The sequence below is a fragment of the Petromyzon marinus genome, chromosome 66 (genome assembly GCF_048934315.1).
Source record: "Petromyzon marinus isolate PM22_M1 ecotype Great Lakes invasive population chromosome 66, UKy_Petmar_22M1.pri1.0, whole genome shotgun sequence".
Classification (NCBI taxonomy): Eukaryota; Metazoa; Chordata; class Hyperoartia; order Petromyzontiformes; family Petromyzontidae; genus Petromyzon; species Petromyzon marinus.
The window spans coordinates 2,692,862-2,715,148 of record NC_133732.1 but is presented as its reverse complement, the minus strand read 5'-3'; the positions used below and the strand labels follow the sequence as shown (position 1 = coordinate 2,715,148).

General features: G+C 47.7%; 1 protein-coding gene across 4 annotated transcripts in view; it reads right to left on the bottom strand.

Moving 5' to 3' along the window:
- Positions 1-6,772: 6,772 nt before the first annotated feature.
- Positions 6,773-22,287, bottom strand: part of LOC116956529 (sulfotransferase 1C1-like) — a 35,640-nt gene continuing 20,125 nt past the window's right edge. For 3 of the 4 annotated variants that reach the window (XM_076054403.1, XM_032978211.2, XM_076054402.1), the window contains exons 2-8: positions 19,883-20,036; positions 17,844-17,978; positions 13,902-13,999; positions 11,538-11,664; positions 10,612-10,706; positions 9,451-9,631; positions 6,773-8,747 (exon numbers count right to left, since the gene is read on the bottom strand). In XM_076054403.1, the coding sequence (XP_075910518.1) occupies positions 8,632-8,747; positions 9,451-9,631; positions 10,612-10,706; positions 11,538-11,664; positions 13,902-13,999; positions 17,844-17,978; positions 19,883-20,012 (882 nt within the window). In that variant the 5' untranslated portion in view covers positions 20,013-20,036 and the 3' untranslated portion in view covers positions 6,773-8,631. The remainder of the gene's footprint in view (positions 8,748-9,450; positions 9,632-10,611; positions 10,707-11,537; positions 11,665-13,901; positions 14,000-17,843; positions 17,979-19,882; positions 20,037-22,287) is intronic. The other variant, XM_076054404.1, reaches the window with a different exon arrangement.

Here is a 22,287-nt window from a genome sequence, read left to right as displayed (position 1 = left end):
TTCCCCCCCTCCTTTCCCCTTCCCTCTCTCTCTACCCCCCTCTCTGCCTCTCCTCTCTCTTTACCCCCTCTCTGCCCCCCTCTCTCTCTGCCCCCTCTCTTCCTACTCCATTTGGCTCTCTCTCGCTCTCTCTCTTTTTTCTTTATAACTACGACAAGTGCTGCATCTGCACGCAGCCCTTCCCACAGTCCTACGGCCTCCGACGGGTAGCTTAGATCTGCATGCAGAGCTCTCTACCGTCATCTGCCACCGAGCACACGGCCTCCTCCAGCGCCCACTGCTCCTTGAAGGCCGGCACGGCGTGGGTCAGCCGCGCGTGGCGGAACTCCAGCCCACACCCTGGCTCCGACCAGAGCGCGGAAGATGCCCAGGCTGCTGGCTGGACGTTGCCCCTCCAGGGCTACCTTCCTCGCCTTCGCTCTCTCTCTCCGCCCCCCTCCCCCTCTCCACCCTCTCTCTTTTTTTACGATCAGAGGAAACAAGAAGATTCTCGGTGTAGCCGGCAATTTGCTTCGTTCATAATTTCAGTTTTTTTAGTTTTTTTGCTTTGTTTTATGTAACCCCCCCCCCCTTTTAAATGAAAGATTTCACAATGGACTTCACGCTCTGCTCTCCTTATCCCTTCCTTTCTCTCTACCGCCTCTCTCTACCCTCCCTCTCTCTCTACCCCCTCTCTCTCTACCCCCCCTCTCTCTCTACCCCCTCTCTCTACCCCCCCTCTCTCTACCCCCTCTCTCTAACCCCCTCTCTCTCTACCCCCTCTCTCTACCCCCCCCCCTCTCTCTCTACCCCCTTCTCTCTACCCTTTCTCTCTACCCCCCTCTCTCTCTCTACCCTCTCTCTCTACCCCCCTCTCTCTCTATCCCCTCTCTCTACCCCCCTCTCTCTACCCCCCCTCTCTCTACCCCCTCTTTCTACCCCCCCTCTCTCTCTCTACCCCCTCTCTCTACCCCCCTCTCTCTCTACCCCCTCTCTCTACCCCCCTCTCTCTCTCTACCCCCTCTCTCTACCCCCCTCTCTCTCTACCCCCTCTCTCTACCCCCCCTCTCTCTCTATCCCCTCTCTCCACCCCCCTCTCTCTCTCTATCCCCTCTCTCCACCCCCCTCTCTCTCTCTACCTCCTCTCTCTACCCCCTCTCTCTACCCCTCTTCTCTCTCTACCCCCTCTCTCTACCCCCCCCCCCTCTCTCTCTACCCCCTCTCTCCCTACGCCATGTCTATGTTCCCCCTATGTTTTCTATGTAATATTTGTAATATTATAATTATATACACCCTCTCATCTCTCCCCCCTCTCTCTCCCTTCCTCTATTTCTCCCCCTCTCTCCTCCCTCTTTCTATCTCCTTTCTCCCCTCTATCCCTCACTTTCCCTCTCCTCCCTCTCTCTCTCTCCTCTCCCCCCTCCTCCTCCTTCCTGGAGTTGTGCTTCCCCTGCACGCAGCCCCCTGACCACAGCGACTGAAGCTCCGAGGCTGCAGGAATGTGCCCCTGAAGAGCGCCCCCAACACAGCACTCTACACGTGCTGTGTCAAGGAGCTGCATTCCCGGGACCTGGCCGATCTACCGGACACAAAATGGATAGACCATTCCTCTCCCCTCATTGTGGCCGCCCCCCAGTGGAAAGAAATGTACAAAGTCTCCCGTAGTCAAAGGCTGCGGTGACCTCCAGTGGAGATTGGCACACTGGACGTTGCCATCGGCCGTGTAACAGACTTGTGCATTTTCTGCAGTGCCAGGGAGGATCTGCCCCATCAGTACTTACGCTGACAGCGGCTCAACCCAATGTTCCGGCTTTTGGGGAACATCTTCAGCATCTGGGGGTGCCCTTCTATAAGAACAGCTACGTATACGAGGTGCCATACCTGGCTAACAAGCACCATGACCTCGCCAATTTCGTCTGCGCTCAAGCAACGATGGAGGTGTACAGGACGAGGAAAAAGATGCTGCAAGGTGACACTGACGGCTGCTCTATGCTTCCAGTGTTCAGGGGCCTGCTCAAGGCGTGGCACCGGCTGGAGCACGCATAGCACACACGCTTGTGACAAGCGTGTCTTCTTCGAACGCCGAGGGTCTGGAAAGCCTTCTGTACCAGCGTTTGTGTATTTGTTTCTGGTGACTATTTCGTATCGAAATCACCTCCAGTGCTGTTGCTGCTGGCGGCAATAACAGTTGTTTAAAAGCCAAAGTCTCCACCCTCTCTTTCTCAACCTCCACCACCTCCTTCTGCTGCTCCTCGTTCCACCACTTGGAGCGGTAGCCGCAGAGCGATGGGCATTCAGAATAGCAAAGGATTTCTTGCAAAAGGGGAGTTCTAACGCCAAAGGACTGACGACAAAGGGGAGTTCTAACACCGGTGGACTGGCTACAGAGGGAAATTCTAACGCCGGTGAATTGCCTACACAGGGTAGCTATAACACCAGTGGTTTAACCAAACACACCAGGTCTAACGCGAGTGTGATCATTCTACATGTCACTACCAGTGATAAGATGGAAGGCATCCGTTCTAACGCAATGGACTCGGCAGAAAAGAGCGGTTCTAACGCTCACCTTGTCTGAGTGGCCATAAGCGATCTCACCAGCGATCTGGGTTCTAACGCCACCGACTCCGCTGAACAGCGGAGTTCTAACGCCAATTATTATGTTGTGCAGGGAAGTTCTAACGCCCTGGGGATAAAAGGCTTGCATATGAATGCCATCAGTGTAACTGCACGTGGGAATTCTAACGCCAGTGGCATCCATTATGACGATCACAACGTAACACAGGGCAGTTCTAACACCCATAAAATAAGGGTGTTAGAACACCCTTATTCTAACGAAATTAACTTGAATAAATGGTCGAATTCTTAAGGCCAGTGGTTTAACTACATACGCCGGTTATAACACTCACGTGGAAATGAAAGACATCCGTTCTAACCCAAGTGACCCAAACAGACCAGTTCTAACACCCATAATGCAACGCCACATCGCAGTTCTAACACCAGTGATGAAACTCCACTGGGCAATTCTACCGCCGATGACATAATGGAACGCATCCATTCTAGCGCTATTGGCTCGACTACCAAGAGAAGTTCTAACACTCGCCATGTCTCGGTGGCTGTAAGAAATCACACTGGCTCAACGTCAATTGGAGTTCTAATTCCAATGCCTCTGCTCCACAGAGCAGCTCTAACACCACCGACTCAGCTCCGAGGAGCAGTTCTACATCCATTCTAGCATCAACGGCTCGACCCGAACTCGTTAACAACACCGTTCTAGCACACAGGTGATGGATGGCGGCCGGGGTCCCGGTGCTGGCGTTCCAGCGGTGGAGGATGGTAAGGGGAATGTCTTGGAGGATAGAGGGGAGTGAGTTAATGGGTGAGTAGGTGGGTGAGTGGTTGAGAGAGTGTCCAGAAAAATAAAAAAAATAAAAACCCCTACCTCCTCGGTGGTGATGGACGGTAACGCTGTGGTGCATGTTAGCAATGCCATGGAGGGAAGGCCAGTTCCAAAATCGGCTCATGACGCTTGTAGCCATTAAAGCAGCGAAATTGGGGCCCTGGACGGGTGCATTGGGCTGGTAACCGCTCCATGTTAAATTTAATTACCACAAAACCACGTGAAAAATATCTAATTAAGCTGAGGCTCCGGTGGGGAAAGGCGTCTATGACGTCTCCTATGTAAACCCAGTTGGTGGAGACTGAAGCCTTAACCCTCGGGTTCCTCCAGAAACAACAAAAAATCACTGAGGGTGGCCACGTGGAATGTTCAAACACTGCAGAGGAGAGGCTGCCACTCCTCTGTTGGAAGCCGGACCGTTACCGCCTGGACCTCTGCGATATTCAGGAGATCCGGTGGACTGGCGCTGGCTCCAGCCACCATGAGTGAGGGGTGGACAGTCCTCTACAGCAGTTGAGTGGCTACTCTTGTGAATGAAAAAAAATGACGGGGACATGGGAGCGTGGCGGTGAGGTGTGGGAAGCTTTAATCCCCAGGCTACTGTGGGCTCACCTTCCCATCAACCAGAGGCGAGGAGTGGTGGTGGTTATTTATGCCCTCACTAATGATGAGTACCAGTGGAGGGATGCAGGCAAGACAGATGAGTCGGGTGCCTTTTATTGCCTTCTGTCACAGGTGCTAGCTAAAGTGGTCCCTCGTGATAGAGTCATCCTGTTGGGCGACTTTCATACCCGAGTGGGTCATGATGCTGGCACCTGGATTAGAGTGATATGGATGGCATGGGCGAGATCAGTTCAAAAACAATGGTAGGAGGCTGCCAGACTTCTTAGCAGCCCATGGAATTGTAATTACCAACAAGCCTGGTTTCAGCTAGCTGATGAAAGTTACACGGGAGAATTTCATCATCGTTTGCGAATTGGGTTGGCATCGTCCCCCACTTATCCTGATGTCTAGGGGAAATGGGTGAGGTTTAGGACTGTGGCTCATGCAACTGCAATGGCTACTTTGGGTACACAGTCCAAACCTCCCCAGAGACCCTGGCTGACAGTGGAGGTGTTCAGGCTGGCTGAGAAAAAGCGGCAGGCCCACCCCGACCGTCTACGACATCCCACGTCAGGGAATGAGGAGGCTTACCATTGCCTCCGCTGGGAGGTTTGGAGAGCCGTGCAATGCTGCAAGGATGGGTGGTGGTCGCAGGTTGCTGAGGACATAGTCTGTCTGCGATCATAAACTACTCTAACTCCATACAAAAAAGTAACTTGCAGCTCCACACCTATCACCATCATGAGGGGAAAGAAAGGTGGTTCGATCTCCGACCCCCAGAAACAGAGTTGCAGATTTGCTGAGCATTTTCATGAAGTTTTGGGGGAGGAGAAATCCCTCAGCCAGAAAAAAAACATCACGGGGTAAAACGGGGATGACCCTGCTGAGGCTGTGGTGATTCAAATATTGGAATAAATTGTCACCGCCTGTGAGTGGCTGGCTGAAGTGTATTCTGGTGAGGAAGTACGGAAGGTGTTTCATTATTCAGGAAAAGCGATGGACAGAGATGATCTCCCAAGCGAAATGGTGAGGGAGGGTAGGCTGTGTGTGCGCAGACTGACATATATGACATCATAACAACAGTCTGGACCACTTCACAGGTTCCACAGGATTGGAAGTATACAGACTGTGACAACTACAGGAGCATCTCCCTCCTCAGTGTGCCGTAAAAGGTCCTGGCAAGGATTATTTTAATCAACATCGACTTTGCCAGGCACACTGAGGAGAGGCTTGCAGAGCCCCAATGCGGTTTCAGGCCAGGGCGGTCCTGCACAGACGCCATATTTTCTGTCCCTCACTGACAGCAGTAGTGTAGGGAATTCCAACAAGACCTTTATCTCTGCTTTATTTGCCTGGTCAAGGTCTATGATACCATCAGTAGGCCTGGTCTCTGGGTTATTCTTCGTGCTTTTGGTGTCCCTAACTCTCTGCTCACGCTCATTAAGGACCTTTATGAAAGTGAGCAGCCTCGGGTAAAACTGCGTAGTCAGGAGTTGGAACCATTCCCTGTTCACCTTGGGGTGCGACAATGATGTCCTCTAGCTCCCGCATTATTTAACATATTTTGCGACCACGTAGTTCGTAAAGCCTTGTTTGGCTGTACCGGAGGAATCTCCATCTGGTACAGATAAAATTAGAGGATGACCGATGCCTATGTTTTGTCAAGGGATGGCTCCCTATTCATCGACCATGTAACGTATGTTAATGAATTGGTGATTGATGCTCAATCAGAGGAGAAGTTGGAGGTGTTGTTGCTGAACCCACCAAAACTAAGCACATTTCTGGGTAATCTTTGCCATCACACACTCCACCCGCTCAACTCCCCATTGGTGATGGGGCAGTTGTGGAGAGGATTGAGAGTTTTCTCTACCTGCGCCGTGTGGGCATGACCAGCTCTGGTTTAACAACAGAGTTGACATAATCTTTTCATCGCTGAGTAACACTGTGTGGAAACTACCTGTTCGCCAGTCAGAAACATTTACGCTGGCCTGCCTATGATTCATCCTGTGTTTAACCAGGCTGGCTTGTATGAGGAGCTCAAGAATCCTTGAAAAATCTGGACAAAGTTCCATTGGTGAACTCCGGCAGCGAAGGCTGCGTTGGCAGGGTCATGTATCCCGCATGCCCAGCCACTGCATGGCGAAACAGCTTTTGTTTGGCCAGATAGAGCGGGCGCAGCACGGGCTAGAGAAGAGATGGAGTGATGTGGTACAGGAGGATGTTGAGCTGAGTGGACTTCCCGATTACTGGTACCAGCAGTGTCAAGATCAGCCTCTGTGGGGGAGGTTCGGGAAGGCCTCGAATGGGCAGTTGGAGGCAGTCGCACTCCAGCAAAAACGAAGGGCAGAGGAGCGATGCTCACAACAAGCGGAGCGCCGGGTAGCTAAAACATAGCTAAGTTCGCACAGTGGGGGGCACAGGTGGTGCAGCGGCCTTTCATCTCACTCAGTCAATCCATGGAACCTGGGTCTATCCAGTGACCTCCTGTTGGCAGGCCGTCGGCACTTCACGTGGCCTTAACGTGTACATAGCCAGGCACTTAGTGGAAAATGGCGATTGTTGTTGTTGAAGGTCACACTTATCACACACGCACAAAGTACTTGCCACAAATAAACCATAACACCTTGCTGATTTCGTCAAAGAGCAGCGGCTTTTGGCTGGCTATCGAACAAACGTGGTCACTGCACTGCGCGCTTTCAGTTGCACTCCTGTGACCGTCTGGAACCCTATTCCTTCCGATATTAGGAAGCCATTTGAGCTATGCACTTTAAATGATCTAGATTGACAAACTCATTTCTTTAGAACTTATTTTCTTCTTTAATTTGTGGTCATTTGCCCCGCACCTCCGATAAGCACAGTTTATACGCACGGTGCAACAAAAGTTGAACTTTCACAGACGCATAGACTCACACAGAAACCCATATACTCATGCAGAGGGATCCATCAGCCTCCCATTGTATCTGTACCAGGTGGAAATTCCACCAGTACATCCATGGAAAGTATGTTGATGATGGTAGTGTTAATGTTAGTGATAGTAAATATGATGATGGTGGGAGTGGTGGTGATGTTGTAGTGGTTACAATGTGTTGATGATGATGGTTTTGAGCAGTAGTAGTGGGAAGCGGAAGTGCAGCGGTTAGTATGCTGCACTACGAACCCGGCGAACCGAGTTCAATTCCAGCTCATGGCCAACAACAGTGACCGTTATCTGAACTGGTCCTGGGCCTTCCTTATGTCGACTCAGCCTCAAATGAGTACCTGGTGCGGTGTGTAAACATCGCCACTGTGGAGACAAAAGCGGCCGGGCGTGGTGCTTACCACCCACCCCCTCGTGTGCCGTTCCGGCCTTCACAAGTGCTACTCGCTAATAGCTCTTGCCCCAACAGTCTGTCAAGGTTATATGGGAGATTTTTGTCTTTGTGGGCAGTACTCGTAGTCATCATCACGATGATTTGCGTCTCTCTCAGTCTTTTTGAATAAAAACACTACTTATTTGAATATTTGTATCACTAATTTCGCGGTTAGTGGCACATATTTATTAAAACTTAAAACACAACTTTTTGTAGTCACGCACTACTTGATAGCGATTATCACGTTTACAAATTTATATGATTTGTACGTTGCAATCTGGTGATCCGATTATTACTAATAAATCTTCTTATCAGATGTTTTCATATTTTGTGACTGAATTTGACATCACCAGGCGATGACTTTTCACTCAATCAGCTTTTATGCTTCACCACCAGATAGTGAACTCGTGCTATGCTGACTATGAACGCTAGACCAGTGAGTGGTGTGAAGCCACATTAATTGAATCTCTGTGTTGTCCGAGATGTATCAGACATAACCATGCCAGATACAAATGAACAAAGTCTAGATAATACCCAGATGAATCAAGAGTAGATGAAAAAAGCCAGCTGAAACTATCACAGATTAAACCAGGTACGAACCAAATCAAAGAAAATCAAATCGATATAAAAATGTAAACGTATAACCCAATTGGATCAAATTTCAGATTGTCCATTTAACAACTAGAGTTGCCACCTGTCCTGCCTTTGCCAAGATCGTCTTCTTGTTGAGGTATCTGTCCAAGGAAATCTGTAATTCTTCCCAGGGAAGTTAAAGGTCACGTACAGTAAACCATCAATTATCCGGCAGCTTGGGGGGAAGGGGGCGCCGGATAAAAAAAAAGCCGGATAATCACTACTAATCATTATTTAAAATAGCGAATTTTTGCACATTCTTGCATGACATGCTGTTGTAAGCCGGATAATCGGTAATCAAATATATTGTGAGTCAATGGAATATTAATAATATTACACTGCTCAAAAAAGGTATTTACTTGCATTTCTCACCTCTTTTGGAATTGTGAGATTGCCTTCTTCTTCCCCATGACGTGTCCTGATTTTGTTCATGACTCAGAGATCGGCAACCTTACTTATATATTTCATGAGCCTTTTTACTTTACTTAATAATTGGTTTAAATAGGATTTAGCCCTAAATGCGATTATGAATATTATTATTTTACAGCGTTGTGGGATGAAATAAACATGAACGATGCTATATATTACAATAAATTTGTATTATTATCATTACTTAAAGCCAAATAAGACAAATGATACAGGCAGGAGCAGAGGGAGAGATGCGGGCCTTCAGGGCAGGCTGTCCCTCAGGCACAGGTCAGTGGTGGCCATTTTCTCTTTGTAGTGCTGCTCAAAGGCCTCCAGCTGAGCCGCAGAGAAGTGATTCCTCCAGTCACCCACCTCTCCTGCAAAGACAAAACAAAAACAAAGATCCCCCATATAGATTTCATAAAATGTCAGGGAAAAGTTCTGTTAACGAGCACCTATGAAGGCGCACGAGGGCCTGGGTGGTCAACACCATGCTCGACTGCCTTTACCTCCCCAGTGGCGATTTACACCGCACTCGGTACGTCAAGGCTTAGTCAACCTGGGGGAGCCCCTGGGCCGGTACGGAGAATTATCACCGGTGTTGGCCGTGAGTGGGAATCGAACTCGGTTGGCCAAGGTATGTTGCTGTAATTTTTAGTGGGGGTTGTCTTAATATCACAATCATCAACAACAACCACCATTGCCCCTAAATGGTGGTTGTGTCAGGCTATGTGCAGTGTTGAATCTCAGCTTGGAAGAGGTCACGGGACAGACCCAGGTGCCGTAAGTTTACTGACTAAAATGACTGGCAGATGCACCACCTGTGCCCCCTACTATGCCAATTTACTGTGTTTAAGCCCCCCGGCGCTCCACTCCTTGCAATGAGCCTTGCTACTCTCCCCTCCATTGTTGCTGGAGGGCGACTGCCGACAACAACCTAGGAGTGGCCTTCACGATCCTCCTGCTCCACAGAGGCCAATCTTGACACCGCTAGTTTGAAGATCATCCCCATCCTACCACCACCTTCATCATAATCACCGTGTGTCCCAACTGAGCATCCAAAAACGTTGAGATCTTTACCCTTGCGCATGAAGGGCGACACGGAGTGGTCCAAGAAGTCGGTGGGCAAGGTGCTGTAATTCGTCATGGGGTTGTCGCGCATCACGGGGAAGGAGGTGAGCTTCACCACCTCACGCAGCTGCTGCTCGGACAGCGGCCGCTCCAGGAATTGGGCGATGCGGGACACCTCACGCATGGGGTCCTCAGCACGCACAAGGGGGGAAGAAGGGGTGGGGGAGCTTCATGCTCACAATCAGTAACGAAGCTGTGGGACTAAATAAATCAGATCCCCAGGAGTTTTATTAAGAAACACAACAGGCCCCAAATTGTCCATGGCTGGGTTCTGGGTCTCGGGGACCTAGGGCACTTAGGGACAACGCCTTTTCTTCCAATAGAGCTCCTCCCTGGGTCTTCTTATGGGATACCGTAAACTGAATCCCACTTATTCTTAGCTCTTTCGGTAAAGTCACGTTGAAGGGAAACAATAAAATAATAAAATATATAAAAATGGACTTCTCCAATAAGCTTTTTAACTCTGCCAGAAGTGGGATTCAATTTTGATTTAAAGCTTTCGTGACTGCAGTAATTCATATTCTTAGCTTTTATTTTATTATTTTATTGTTTCCCTTCAACGTGACTTTACCGAAAAAGCTAAGAATATGAATTACTGCAGTCACGAAAGCTTTAAATCAAAATTGAATCCCACTTCTCCTGGCAGAGTTAAAAAGCTTATTGGAGAAGTCCATTTTGTAGAATTAGAAACTTAATTTCTATCATAATGTATTTACAATTTCAAGGGTAACAACCACTTACGCCCGTAATTACAATGGCTATTTTCAGCCCCGATGGTTTCCACCTTGGTAGTCGATTAGTCCTTGGATTAAGCTATCCGACTGCGGGCCTGGCTCCCCCTCATATACTCGCTTGGCCCAGCCCTTATCGGATAGTCCCCCCCCCCCCCCGAACTCTACTATAACACGTGCCTTCTAGCACTTTCTCTGTACAGTCCCCCACACATGCATCAGCTCATGCTTGTGATGTCAACCAAGTTCAGCCCACACAACAATTCCCTCCCGCTCAGAGCTCTGAATGATTTATTTGGATAAGAATCAATATTTCTAAAAGTAGTTTTTAGGTCTTAGAGCCGTGCTACTTATGTCCTAGACTGCTTTGTGACCTTACTTCCATCATGTCCTCGAAGAAGAGGTAGAGAATCCGGTGCCGCTCCCTCACGTTCCACCACCCGGTCACGTGATCATGCCACGAGCCCCAGCACACTGTGGGTAGGAGGAGGTGGAGTGACCATGTTGGCACGTTAAAAATTCACGTCAGGGTGAAATAAATTGCATCCCCCCAGGTCAGGTGGCTGGTCAGGACTCTAAAGTATTTGACTTGTCCAGTAGTCCCTGGGTTAACAGTGTGACATCGGATAACGGTTTTTGAGATTAATGTTTTGCCCTCCAATAGAACCCCCCATGGTTTCTACCAACGTTAAAATGTTGATGTAATGGTATATGTGTTTACGTTATGCGGTAATGCAAGCGGGCGCCAATTTCGGCCAATCCAAGTGCTCGTAAGTGGGGGCTGAGCCATGCCTGCCGCCAATGATTGATGCCTATTTATGAGCGTTTAGACCTCCACTGGGCTTTGTTTCCATTATGTTTTCTGCATTAGCAGTGGAAACAGCTCTCTTGCAGACTAAGTGATCTTTTCTACTGAGTTTTCAACTTATAAGCAAATTATTCGTGATTGAAATGTTTCTACTCCCCCTCACGGCCAACACCAGTGACGATTATCTGAACCAGCATTGTGCCTCTCCTTGGCCAACTCAGCCTCAAATGAGTACCTGGTGCGGTGTGTAAACTTTGTCACTATGGAAATAAAGGCAGTCGGGCATGGTGCTGGCCACCCACCGATTTCAGTGTTGTGCCGGCCTTTATAGGTGCTGCTCACTAACAGCACTTGCCCTAACGGTCTGTTAAGGATAAACAGGGAATCTTTGTCTTTGTATGTGTGTTCATGTTTAAATTAAGTTGCGGGCCACGTGAAATTAATTCGGTTCCTCACTACCGGTATAGAAGTGGCTGCAATAACCTAGGTGCCTTCACCATTGCCGGTTATGAAACGATGCAGGTATTCCTCCCAGGTGCCGGGCTCCGGATGCAACTTGTTCATTCGGTTAAAGTGAAAGGCGGATACAGCGTTGTCCTTGGCATTACGTGCGACGTAGATCACCTGGGGAGGAGATAGCAGATGTAGGGGTTGGGGAGAGTGGCACAAGGAGACACTAAACTAAAACTGCATTTTATTTTTTTCCAGGCAAGGCCTCCCCCCGCCCCCACCGAAGGATCGTGACCTCATACTGGTGGTGGCGTTTGTGTGTTCCAATGACCCTCAGAGCGATGTCGCCTGGAGTCGTGTACTCTTGGTAGAGTTTCCCTTGGCGAACAGATCTTGGGGGAGGTTTCAGACAAATATCGGTCCAAAAAAACCTCTTTTGAATGGTTCAGAAATATAAAAATTGGAGAACCTCGTCGGACAAGGTATACATGAACATTCCCCTAAAACCAGGCCTGGGGGTGGTGCTCACCAGCAAGCGCCTGGTGGCTGGGTGACCCACGTAACCCTTTTCCGGGGTAACCCCGGCTGGGTGCTATTCAGTTGGAGTTTGTCCCAGTGGATGAGAGGGTCGCCTCAATGGGACTTCGGGTCTAAGAAAGGAAAACTTTGACTGTTGTCTGTGATTATGCACCAAACAGCAGTTCAGAGTATTCGGCCTTCTTGGAGATGGTGAGTGCAGTGCTCGACAGAGTGACACCTACCGACTCCATAGTCCTACTGGACGACTTCAATCCCCACGTTAGAAACGATGGAGATACGTGGAGAGGCGTGATTGGGAGGAATGCTCCCCCCTGATCTGAACCCGAATGGTGAGATGTTATTAGATTTCAGTGGAGGGATGCAGACAAGGCCGATGAGTCAAACGCCTTCTATAACCTCCTGTACCAGGTACTAGCTAAATTGGCCCCTAGGGATAGAGTCATCCTATTTGCCGACTTTAATGCCCGAGTGGGTCATGACGCAGACACCTGGGTTGAAGTGATTGGAAGTCATGGGCCAGATCAGCTCAATAATAACGGTAGGAGGCTACTAGACTTTTGTGCATCCCATGGGCTTGTAATTATGAACACGCTGTTCCGGCATCGGCATAACCACGCAACATTATGAATGCACGCCAAGTCCAAGCAAGTACATCTGCTGGAATATATAATTATAGATCAGCAGATGCAGGCCCATGTCCTTGACACCAGGACCTCATTGACCATCGTCTACAACATCCAACATTGGAGAATGAGGAGGCTTACAACGGCCTTGGATTGAAGGTTTGGAGAGCTGTGCAGCATTGCAAATATTAATAGTGGGTGTGGGTTGCTGAGGAGATTGAATCTGCCTCAGTAGCCCGTAATCACAAATCGCTATTTTATTACATCAATAAATTAACTTGCAGCACAACATCTATGACCATGTTTAAGGGAAAGAACTGTGATCTCATCTATGACCCCCATATACAGGTCTGCAGGCTTGCATATAAATTTTGTGAGGTCTTGGTGGAGAGTAATTCCCCCCTCAGCCCAGACAACATCGTTGGGCCAGGTGGGGACGACCCGGCTAGGGTTGCCGTGCCTCAAATTTTGGCAGATGTAGCCACCCCTTCTGAATGGTTGGCTGAGGTGCCATCTGTGGAGGAAGTGCGAGAGGACATACGAAGTCTGATACCAGGAAACGCGTCGTGCAGCGATGATCTCCCAAGAAAAATGCTAAGGGAAGGTGCCATTTTTTGTGCAGACTGCCCTACATAACACCATCACAACTGTGTAGACCACAGGACAGGTTCTGCAGGATTGGATGGATGCCCTTGTGTAACAACTATGGGGGAATCTCTCTATGAATGCATAGAGAGATGCCCCCAAATACCCAGGCAGGGGCTACAACACACTCGTGTTGTGGCCGAAATGTCGTGATTTTTGTTGTTTTATTTTTTACCTACGTGACTTTACCGAATAGAACCAAAGAGTTCAGGTTGCTTGTGAATGCAGCCCAAAGCGGGTGGTCATCTAAGGCTTGAAGTGCCTTAAGGGTGTATGAATGTGTTCTGGAACACGTAGGCGTAGGTGTGAGTGTTCTGACGAAGGGGTCCTCCTGTAACATATTGTAAGTGCACCACCGAGATGTTCTCGAGATGCACTACTGCTTGGAAACTGGCAGGGTGGCTTGTCTAAACGTTAAATCCAGACCAACCCTATTGTATCGCCTCACGTGAATGATCTCGATTTCTCTCGATAGACTCGAACCTACACAATATACACGGAAGTGACATGGCAAAATAATATTATAGTGACACCAATGAAGGGGAGCCTGGAAAATCAAGCAAGAGACTAAGCGTGGTGGTGATGGTGATGATGGTGGTCCACCTTGCAATCGTTGTCCCAAAATGAGGAAGGCACCAGCTGGTAGGGCAGGTGAGTCTTAATCGTGCGCGGAGACGGCAAGTCATTCAGCACCTCCACTCCTGGAGCCACGCGACCAGAGACATCACAATCACAATCAGAATATTTAAACTAAACTTTTATTTTTACTTTACCAGGTATAAGGCCCCCCACTGAGCTGCGATATAGCGGCACTTTCTTTGCAAAAGCGACCTGGTCATCACAAATGATAGCTCAACAAAATGGTGGATTATCATCATCATCATCATCACGTGGAAGTTTATAGCAGTAGCCAAATAACTCTAAACGCGTGATGTTCCTTCTTAATGTATAGGGGAAAAACCGGAGGACCCCCAGAGAAATCCACGCGACTACGGGGAGAGAGAGAAAGTGACGCAGACTTCAAATATACAGCAGACATCAGGCCTGCTGTCGAACCTACGACTTCCTGTATACAGTGAAGAAAAAGTATTTGATCCCCTGCTGATTTTGTACGTTTGCCCACTGACAAAGAAATGATCAGTCTATAATTGTAATGGTAGTTTTATTAGAACAGTGAGAGGCTGAATAACAACAAAAAAATCCATAAAAACGCATGTCAAAAATGTTATAAATTGATTTGCATTTTAATGAGGGAAATAAGTATTTAACCCCCTCTCAATCAGAAAGATTTCTGGCTCCCAGGTGTCTTTTATACAGGTAACGAGCTGAGATTAGAAGCGCACTCTTAAAGGAAGTGCTCCTAATCTCAGCTTGTTACCTGTATAAAAGGCACCTGTTCACAGAAGCAATCAATCAATCAGATCCAAACTCTCCACCATGGCCAAGACCAAAGAGCTCTCCAAGGATGTCAGGGACAAGATTGTAGACCTACACAAGGCTGGAATGGGCTACAAGACCATTGCCAAGCAGCTTGGTGAGAAGGTGACAACAGTTGGTGCGATTATTCGCAAATGGAAGAAACACAAAAGAACTGTCAATCTCCCTCGGCCTGGGGCTCCATGCAAGATCTCACCTCGCGGAGTTGCAATGATCATGAGAACGGTGATGAATCAGCCCAGGACTACACAGGAGGATCTCGTCAATGATCTCAAGGCAGCTGAGACCATAGTTACCAAGAAAACAATTGGCAACACACTATGCCGTGAAGAACTGAAATCCCGCAGCGCCTGCAAGGTCCCCCTGCTCAAGAAAGCACATATACATGTCCGTCTGAAGTTTGCCAATGAACATCTGAATGATTCAGAGGACAACTGGGTGAAAGTGTTGTGGTCAGATGAGACCAAAATGGAGCTCTTTGGCATCAACTCAACTCGCCGTGTTTGGAGGAAGAGGAATACTGCCTATGACCCCAAGAACACCATCCCCACCGTCAAATATGGAGGTGGAAAGATTATGCTTTTGGGGTGTCTTTCTGCTAAGGGGACAGGACAACTTCACCGCATCGAAGGGACGATGGACGGGGCCATGTACCGTCAAATCTTGGGTGAGAACCTCCTTCCCTCAGCCAGGGCATTGAAAAAGGGTCATGGATGGGTATTCCAGCATGACAATGACCCAAAACACATGGCCAAGGCAACAAAGGAGTGGCTCAAGAAGAAGCACATTAAGGTCCTGGAGTGGCCTAGCCAGTCTCCAGACCTTAATTCCATTGAAAATCTGTGGAGGGAGCTGAAGGTTCTAGTTGCCAAACGTCAACCTCGAAACCTTAATGACTTGGAGAAGATCTGCAAAGAGGAGTGGGACAAAAACCCTCCTGAGATGTGTGCAAACCTGGTGGCCAACTACAAGAAACGTCTGACCTCTGTGATTGCCAACAAGGATTTTGCCACCAAGTACTAAGTCATGTTTTGCAGAGGGGTCAAATACTTATTTCCTTCATTAAAATGCAAATAACATTTTTGACATGAGTTTTTCTGGATTTTGTTGTTGTTATTCTGTCTCTCACTGTTCAAATAAACCTACCATTAAAATTATAGACTGATAATTTTTTTGTCAGTGGGCAAACGTACAAAATCAGCAGGGGATAAAATACTTTTTTCCCTCACTGTACCAGTCGAGGAAGGTTTAATCTCCTAGCCAACTTGCCGATGAACTTCGCCACGGAATATTTATTCATTCTGGAGGAATCCGATGAGTTCTAAAGCTCTTTTTCACAGATGTCGAGTATGGGCACGGGTTTAAAACGTCACAAGAATAAACACAATCCACAAACACTACATGAGCGTAATGTTTAGGAAAGCTAAACAAATCACTTAAAAATTGTACAAATACAAACTAAGTCTTTTTCATCTTACCGAAAACTCGCACAGAGACCCATATATATAGGTCATTCTAAGCTAAACTTGTTTTTAATATTACCAGGTAAGCCCCACTGAGCTGTATATTGTTATTTTTTTAAAGCGACACGGCTGTCATTATTGTTAGCTCAACGAAGTGCTTTATATGGGAAAATAAAAACTGCAAATATAGAGCAGGGCATTGTCAGGGTCGGGATCGAACCCACCAGCTACTGTATACCAGGCGAGGTAATTAACTTCCCCTAACCACCGCGCCGCCCATGACCACGCATTATCAATAATGACACATTTACGTAATCTAGCCAAAAAGTACCATTATTATGAATCAGCAATTATCTTTATTTTGGCTGCAATCAATTCTCACGTGGTGATGATGTAGTAGTAGTTTATTTTGAAGAAATTGATTAAAAATAGCTACGTAGGTCAGTGGACCCTTACCCAGTAAAATAAAAAAATAGTTTAGTTTTAGTATGGGTCTCTATGATTATGGGTCTCTGTGGGTCTCTATGAGTATGGGTTTCTGTGAGTCGCTGTGGGTCTCTGTGAGTATGGGTCTCGCAGTATGGTTCTCTCAGTATGGGACTGTGGGTATCTGAGTGTTTTGGTTTGACAGTGGGTCTTTGCGGATGAGTCTCTGAGCCCCTGCGAGTTTATAAGTCCGGTTTTATATGAGTATGGGTCGCTGTGGGTCTCTATGAGTATGGGTCTCTATGAGTATAGGTCTCTGTGGGTCTCTATGAGTATGGGTGCCTGTGGGTCTCTATGAGTATGGGTCTCTCTGGGTCTCTATGCGTATGGGTCTCTGTGGGTCTTTATGCGTATGGGTCTCTGTGGGTCTCTATGATTATGGGTCACTGTGGGTCTCTATGAGTATGGGTTTCTGTGGTTCGCTGTGGGTCTCTATGAGTATGGGTCTCGGAGTATGGGTGCCTCTCAGTACGGGTCTGTGGGTGTCTGAGTGTCTCTCTATGAGATTGGGTCTATGCGGATTAGTCTCTGAGCCTCTGTGAATCTCCGAGTACGGGTTTTCTATGAGTATGGGTCTCTGTGGGTCTCTATGAGTATGGGTCTCTGTGGGTCTCTACGAGTATGGGTCTCTGTGGGTCTCTATGAGTATGGGTCTCTGTGGGTCTCTATGAGTATGGGTCTCTGTGGGTCTCTATGAGTATGGGTCTCTGTGGGCCAGGTCGCAACTAAAAAAGAGCTATGTAGCTCAATTGGGGACTTACACCGGGTAAAAGTAAAACATTCAATAGTTGATCTTCTTGGTTCTTTTGGTAAAGTCACGTAAAGGGAAATAATAAAATAATAAAAATAAAAAATGATAAAATTCTCACGACGTTTCGGCCACAACACAAGTAGCCTTCCTCAGGTGAAGAAACAGAACTGTCGGAAAGACAGTTCTGTTTCTGTCGGAAAGACAGTTATGTTTCTTCACCTGAGGAAGGCTACTTGCATTGTGGGCGAAACGTCGTGAGAATTTTATTTTATAATGTAATTTTTATTATTATTTTATTATTTCCATTCTACGTGACTTTACCAAAAGAACCAAGAAGATGAATCCCTGCAGTCACGAAAGCTTTAAATCGAAATTCAATAGTTGACTTTAGTCCACTCCTGCCATCACCTTTGCGATGCATCACGAAATTTATGCCCGTCCACTCCATGAAGATGATCCTCTCGTACATAGGGCTGCGTTTGCAGTACTCCACGTCCACTCCGCTCAGTATCAGATCCACGATCTCCTGGGTCCATGTGGTGCCTAAGAGAGTTAGAGGGGTGGGGGTCCGCTGTGACCAGTCCCGCTTGTGGTAGTGCGCCTTGGTGTCTAAATATTTTGTAGTAATTTTTTTATTACTTTAGTATAAATACAAGTAAATTTTGACTCATATTTTTTCTGACTTTATTTGAACGAAAATACACAAATTTGCCCGTTTTCTCATAGAAAATAAGTAAATTCCAAAATATCAATGTCCTGGTCACAAAAGAAAAGTTTGTGGGGAATAATAGCCATTTCCTATACTTTTTAGACAGGCGCAAATACGAAATAACACTTACTACCCAGAAATAAAAATTTGTGTTACATAGTGTTATGAATGTGGGAGTCGTGATGGTAATGAAGATGGTGGTAATGAAGATGGTGGTCATAATAATTATGAATTTGGTTATAGTGCTGTTGATGATCATGGTCGCAATGTTGGTGATGAAGGTGGTGGTGGTGATGATGGTGGTGGTTTTGATGATTATCATTGTCGCAGCAGTAGTGATGATATTGATGACGGTGGTAGCAGTGGTGGTGATTTAAGGTGGTGGTTGTGAGGGTGGTAGTTATGATGATGAATGTGGTAGTCGTGGTGTTCAATGAATAGCTCCCTATTGATCAAGCATGTTAAGTATGCCGATGATCTGGTGATTTCGGCTCACCAAGAGAAGGAGTTTAAGATGCTGCTGTTCGAATTGTAGCGTGCCCCTAAGAAGTAGGACCTTACCATCAGCTCTAACAAAAGTAAGCACCTACCTGGGTGTTTTGTGCCAGCAAACACTACACCCCATCAGCTCCCGTTTGGTGATGGAGCAGTTGTGGAGAGAGTGTAGATATTTTCCATACCTGGATGGTGTGCTTATGGCCAGCTCGAGATGACAGCAGAGGTCTCACTCCGAATCAGTCAAGTGGGATTATCTTTTCATCGGATGTGTAATGCTGCGTGGAAGCTACCTGGTCTGTCACCCACGTGATGGTTTAGGTCTTCTAGGCCATGGTCATGTACTTCCTTCTCTACGTTTGCGAAACGTGGACCCCCCTACTGGGACATCTTTGCTGGTTATAAACATTTACTATAGCTTGGTTTGTCTATGAGCCATCCTGGGTGTAACAAGGCTGGATTATGTGAAGAGCTCACAAATCCTTGATAGATCTGGACAAAGTCTTATCAGTGAGCTCCTCTGGCAGGCATTGCTGCGTTTGCTGGATCATTAAGCCTGCATGCCCAGTCACCGCATGCCTAAACATATTTTGTCCGGCCGGATAAAGTGGGCTAAATGGGCATGGCACGGGCTAGAGACGAGATGGAGTGATGTGATACAAGAGTTTGTAGATCTGAGTGGACTTGCCAATGATTGGTACCAACGATGTCAAGTTCGGCGTCTGTAGAGGAAGCTCGTGAAGGACGCTACTGGGTAATTGGAGAAAGTCGTCCTCCAGCAACAACGGAGGGCAGAGGAGTGATGCTCACAACAACGAGCGGAGTGCCGGGCCGCTAAAACCAGCAAGTTGGCACAGTAGGGGGCACAGGTGGTGCATTGGCCAGTCATCACAGTCAGCAGACCCACGACACCTGCTGGGTCTGTCCTGTGACCTCCTGCCAGTGGGCATTCGACACTTCACATGGCCTTAACGTGCACATAGCCTGGCACGAGCGTCGTGGTGACGTCACCTCCACTTTGTGGCGAATGGCGGTTGGTGTTGTTGAAGATGGTAGAAGTGGTGATGAAGGTGGTGGTGGTGTTGGTGATGGAGGTGGCGGTGATGATGATGTTGGTTATCATAATTTTGAGTGTCGAAGCAGTGGTGATGATGGTGATGATGGTTCTAGCAGTGGTCGTGATGATAATAATGAAGGTGGTGGTGATTCTGATGATGATGCTGCTGCTTCTGTTAATACTCACCCGCCTTGGGGTAAGTCGCTATGAGGAGGTCTCCGGGCCTGGCTTTAAACGACTCCACCAGGCTCCAGTCCCTCGCTATGAAGTCCAGCATGGGGACTCCATGCACCGGCTCCAGTTTGGGCCTCTCCATACCAGCAGCTCAGCAAGTAGGATGCTAGGAGAGTTGGAAGCAGGTGAGGAGGAAAGAAAACCGTTGGTTGAGTCGTCTGCCCAGTTTATTGATCCCGAGGACTTCGTTGGTAAGCACAGGAGACCTGGGTTCGAGTCAGAGTTTCGTATACATTGGAGCTCATCAGTGATATTCTGCAGAGTTACACACTGCTAATTGAATACCTTGTGCGACAGACAGTCCTCGACTTACGAATATCCAATGTATGAACACCCGCACTTACGAACCAGCATCTGTGAAATATATTTCTTACATTAACTTAAAACGCGAACTCGCAGTTGCAAACTTGCCCACACACTTGTGTGTTTGTGCGTGGGAGAGCGGTAGTATAGCGGTTAATGCGTGGCGCTACGAACCCAGGTTACATTTCCGCTCATTGTCAAAACCAATTACGGTCATCTGAACTGGTCCTGGTACCTGCTCCACTAGGTCCACTAAGCCTCAAATGATGAAATGGCTCAGTGTGTAAAAACATTGCAACTGGGGAGACAAAAGCGGCCGTGCGTGGTTCTGACCACCAACCCCCTCGCGTGCTATTCCCGCCTTCATTGGTGCTGCTACTCGCTAACAGCACTTGGCCGAGCAGTCTGTTAAGGCTATATGGGGGATCTTAATCTTTGAAGTGTGGGTTATATCGTTTCTTCAAGCTCACAATAGGGGGCAGCACATTCTCACCCACTCGGCCACGTGAGCTAAACCTTTGTTACCTGGCAGTCAAAACTGTTATTAGCCAACTAAAAATCTTCCTGTTCCAATTACGTGTACGTCATCAGTTTTTCTTCTGATTCCGTTCCGACGATGCACATGGTACATTCTGATGACGCTCATACGTTGCGATGACATATGTGGTACGTGTGTACCACATACAGAACGGGAAACGAAACTAAAATGAAATATCTCCCAGTACCTAGGCTCCCACAATGCCATGCTTCTGTGGCACAGTTGTTGCGGTCATGTCACTACGGTTCTCTGCCGTGACTTACGACGTCTTTATAAAAAATCATCGGCGCAACTGTGAGTACGCCTTTCTGTAAATAAAATTAATGCTGAGCCACCCACGTGTATACCGAGTTTCGGCGGTGAACGGGAGCCCATCATAGACTCGCACAGAGATCCATAGACTCATCACGCAGAGACCCGTAGACTCACCACACAGAGATCCGTAGACTCATCACACAGAGACCCATAGACTCATCACACAGTGACCCATAGACTCACACAGACACCTATAGTTTGTTGTACTTCCCCCTTACCTCCGATTAGTACGGTTTGCTACGTACAGTGTGAAAGAAGTTCAACATTAAGTTCATATAGACTCGGACAGAGAACCATAGACTCACACAGAGACCCATAGACTCATCACACCGACCCGTAGACTCATCACGCAGAGACCCGTAGACTCATCATACCGACCTGTAGACTCATCACACAGAGACCCATAGACTCACATAGAGACCCATAGCTTATCATCCTTCCACAGCACCTCCGATGAGCACAGTTGCCTACAAACATCGGTCTATCCTCTCCAGTAGCTCAGGTGAATCATTTGCTAAGCTGACTAAAGCCAATAATGTTGGAAGAGGTCGGCAAATCCACATTTTACCCCACCACCACCAGATGATCAGCTGATCACAGACTCAATGGGATGAACCCATTCACATTGCTCAGGGGATAGGGGTGGGGGAGGGAGTTATCGATTTTAACCACCCTACTTTGAACCCAGGATCTCAGCGCTCTAACGTATGCACAGTGGGCACGGCGGTGGCTAGGAGATGTTAAATACCTCGCCTGGTATACAGGAGATCGTGAGTTTGATCCCGATCCTGACGACGCCTTCTGCATATTTGGATTATTTTGAGGTGTCTCTGTCTCCGTGAGCGCGTTGATTTTCCTCCGGATCCTCCGGTTTTCCTCCGCATTTAGAATCAATGGCACGTGTTTAGAATTACTTGGCTGCTGCTATACATCTCGGTGGGGTCTGATGTGGTAAAATACAAATAGCTCTCACTTTATCTCAACAACTCAATGCAAAACGAACAAAAGAAAAGACAAACGCACCGCCATATTGCCTTCACAAACTGTTGGGGCAAGTGCTGTTTGCGAGCACCTGTGATGGTCGGAACTGTGGCACACGAAGGGGTGGGTGGCCATCACCACGCCCGGCCGCCTTTCTTTCCCCAGTGGCGATCTTTGCTACACACCACCGCACCAGGTTCTCGTTTTGTGTCAGAGTGGA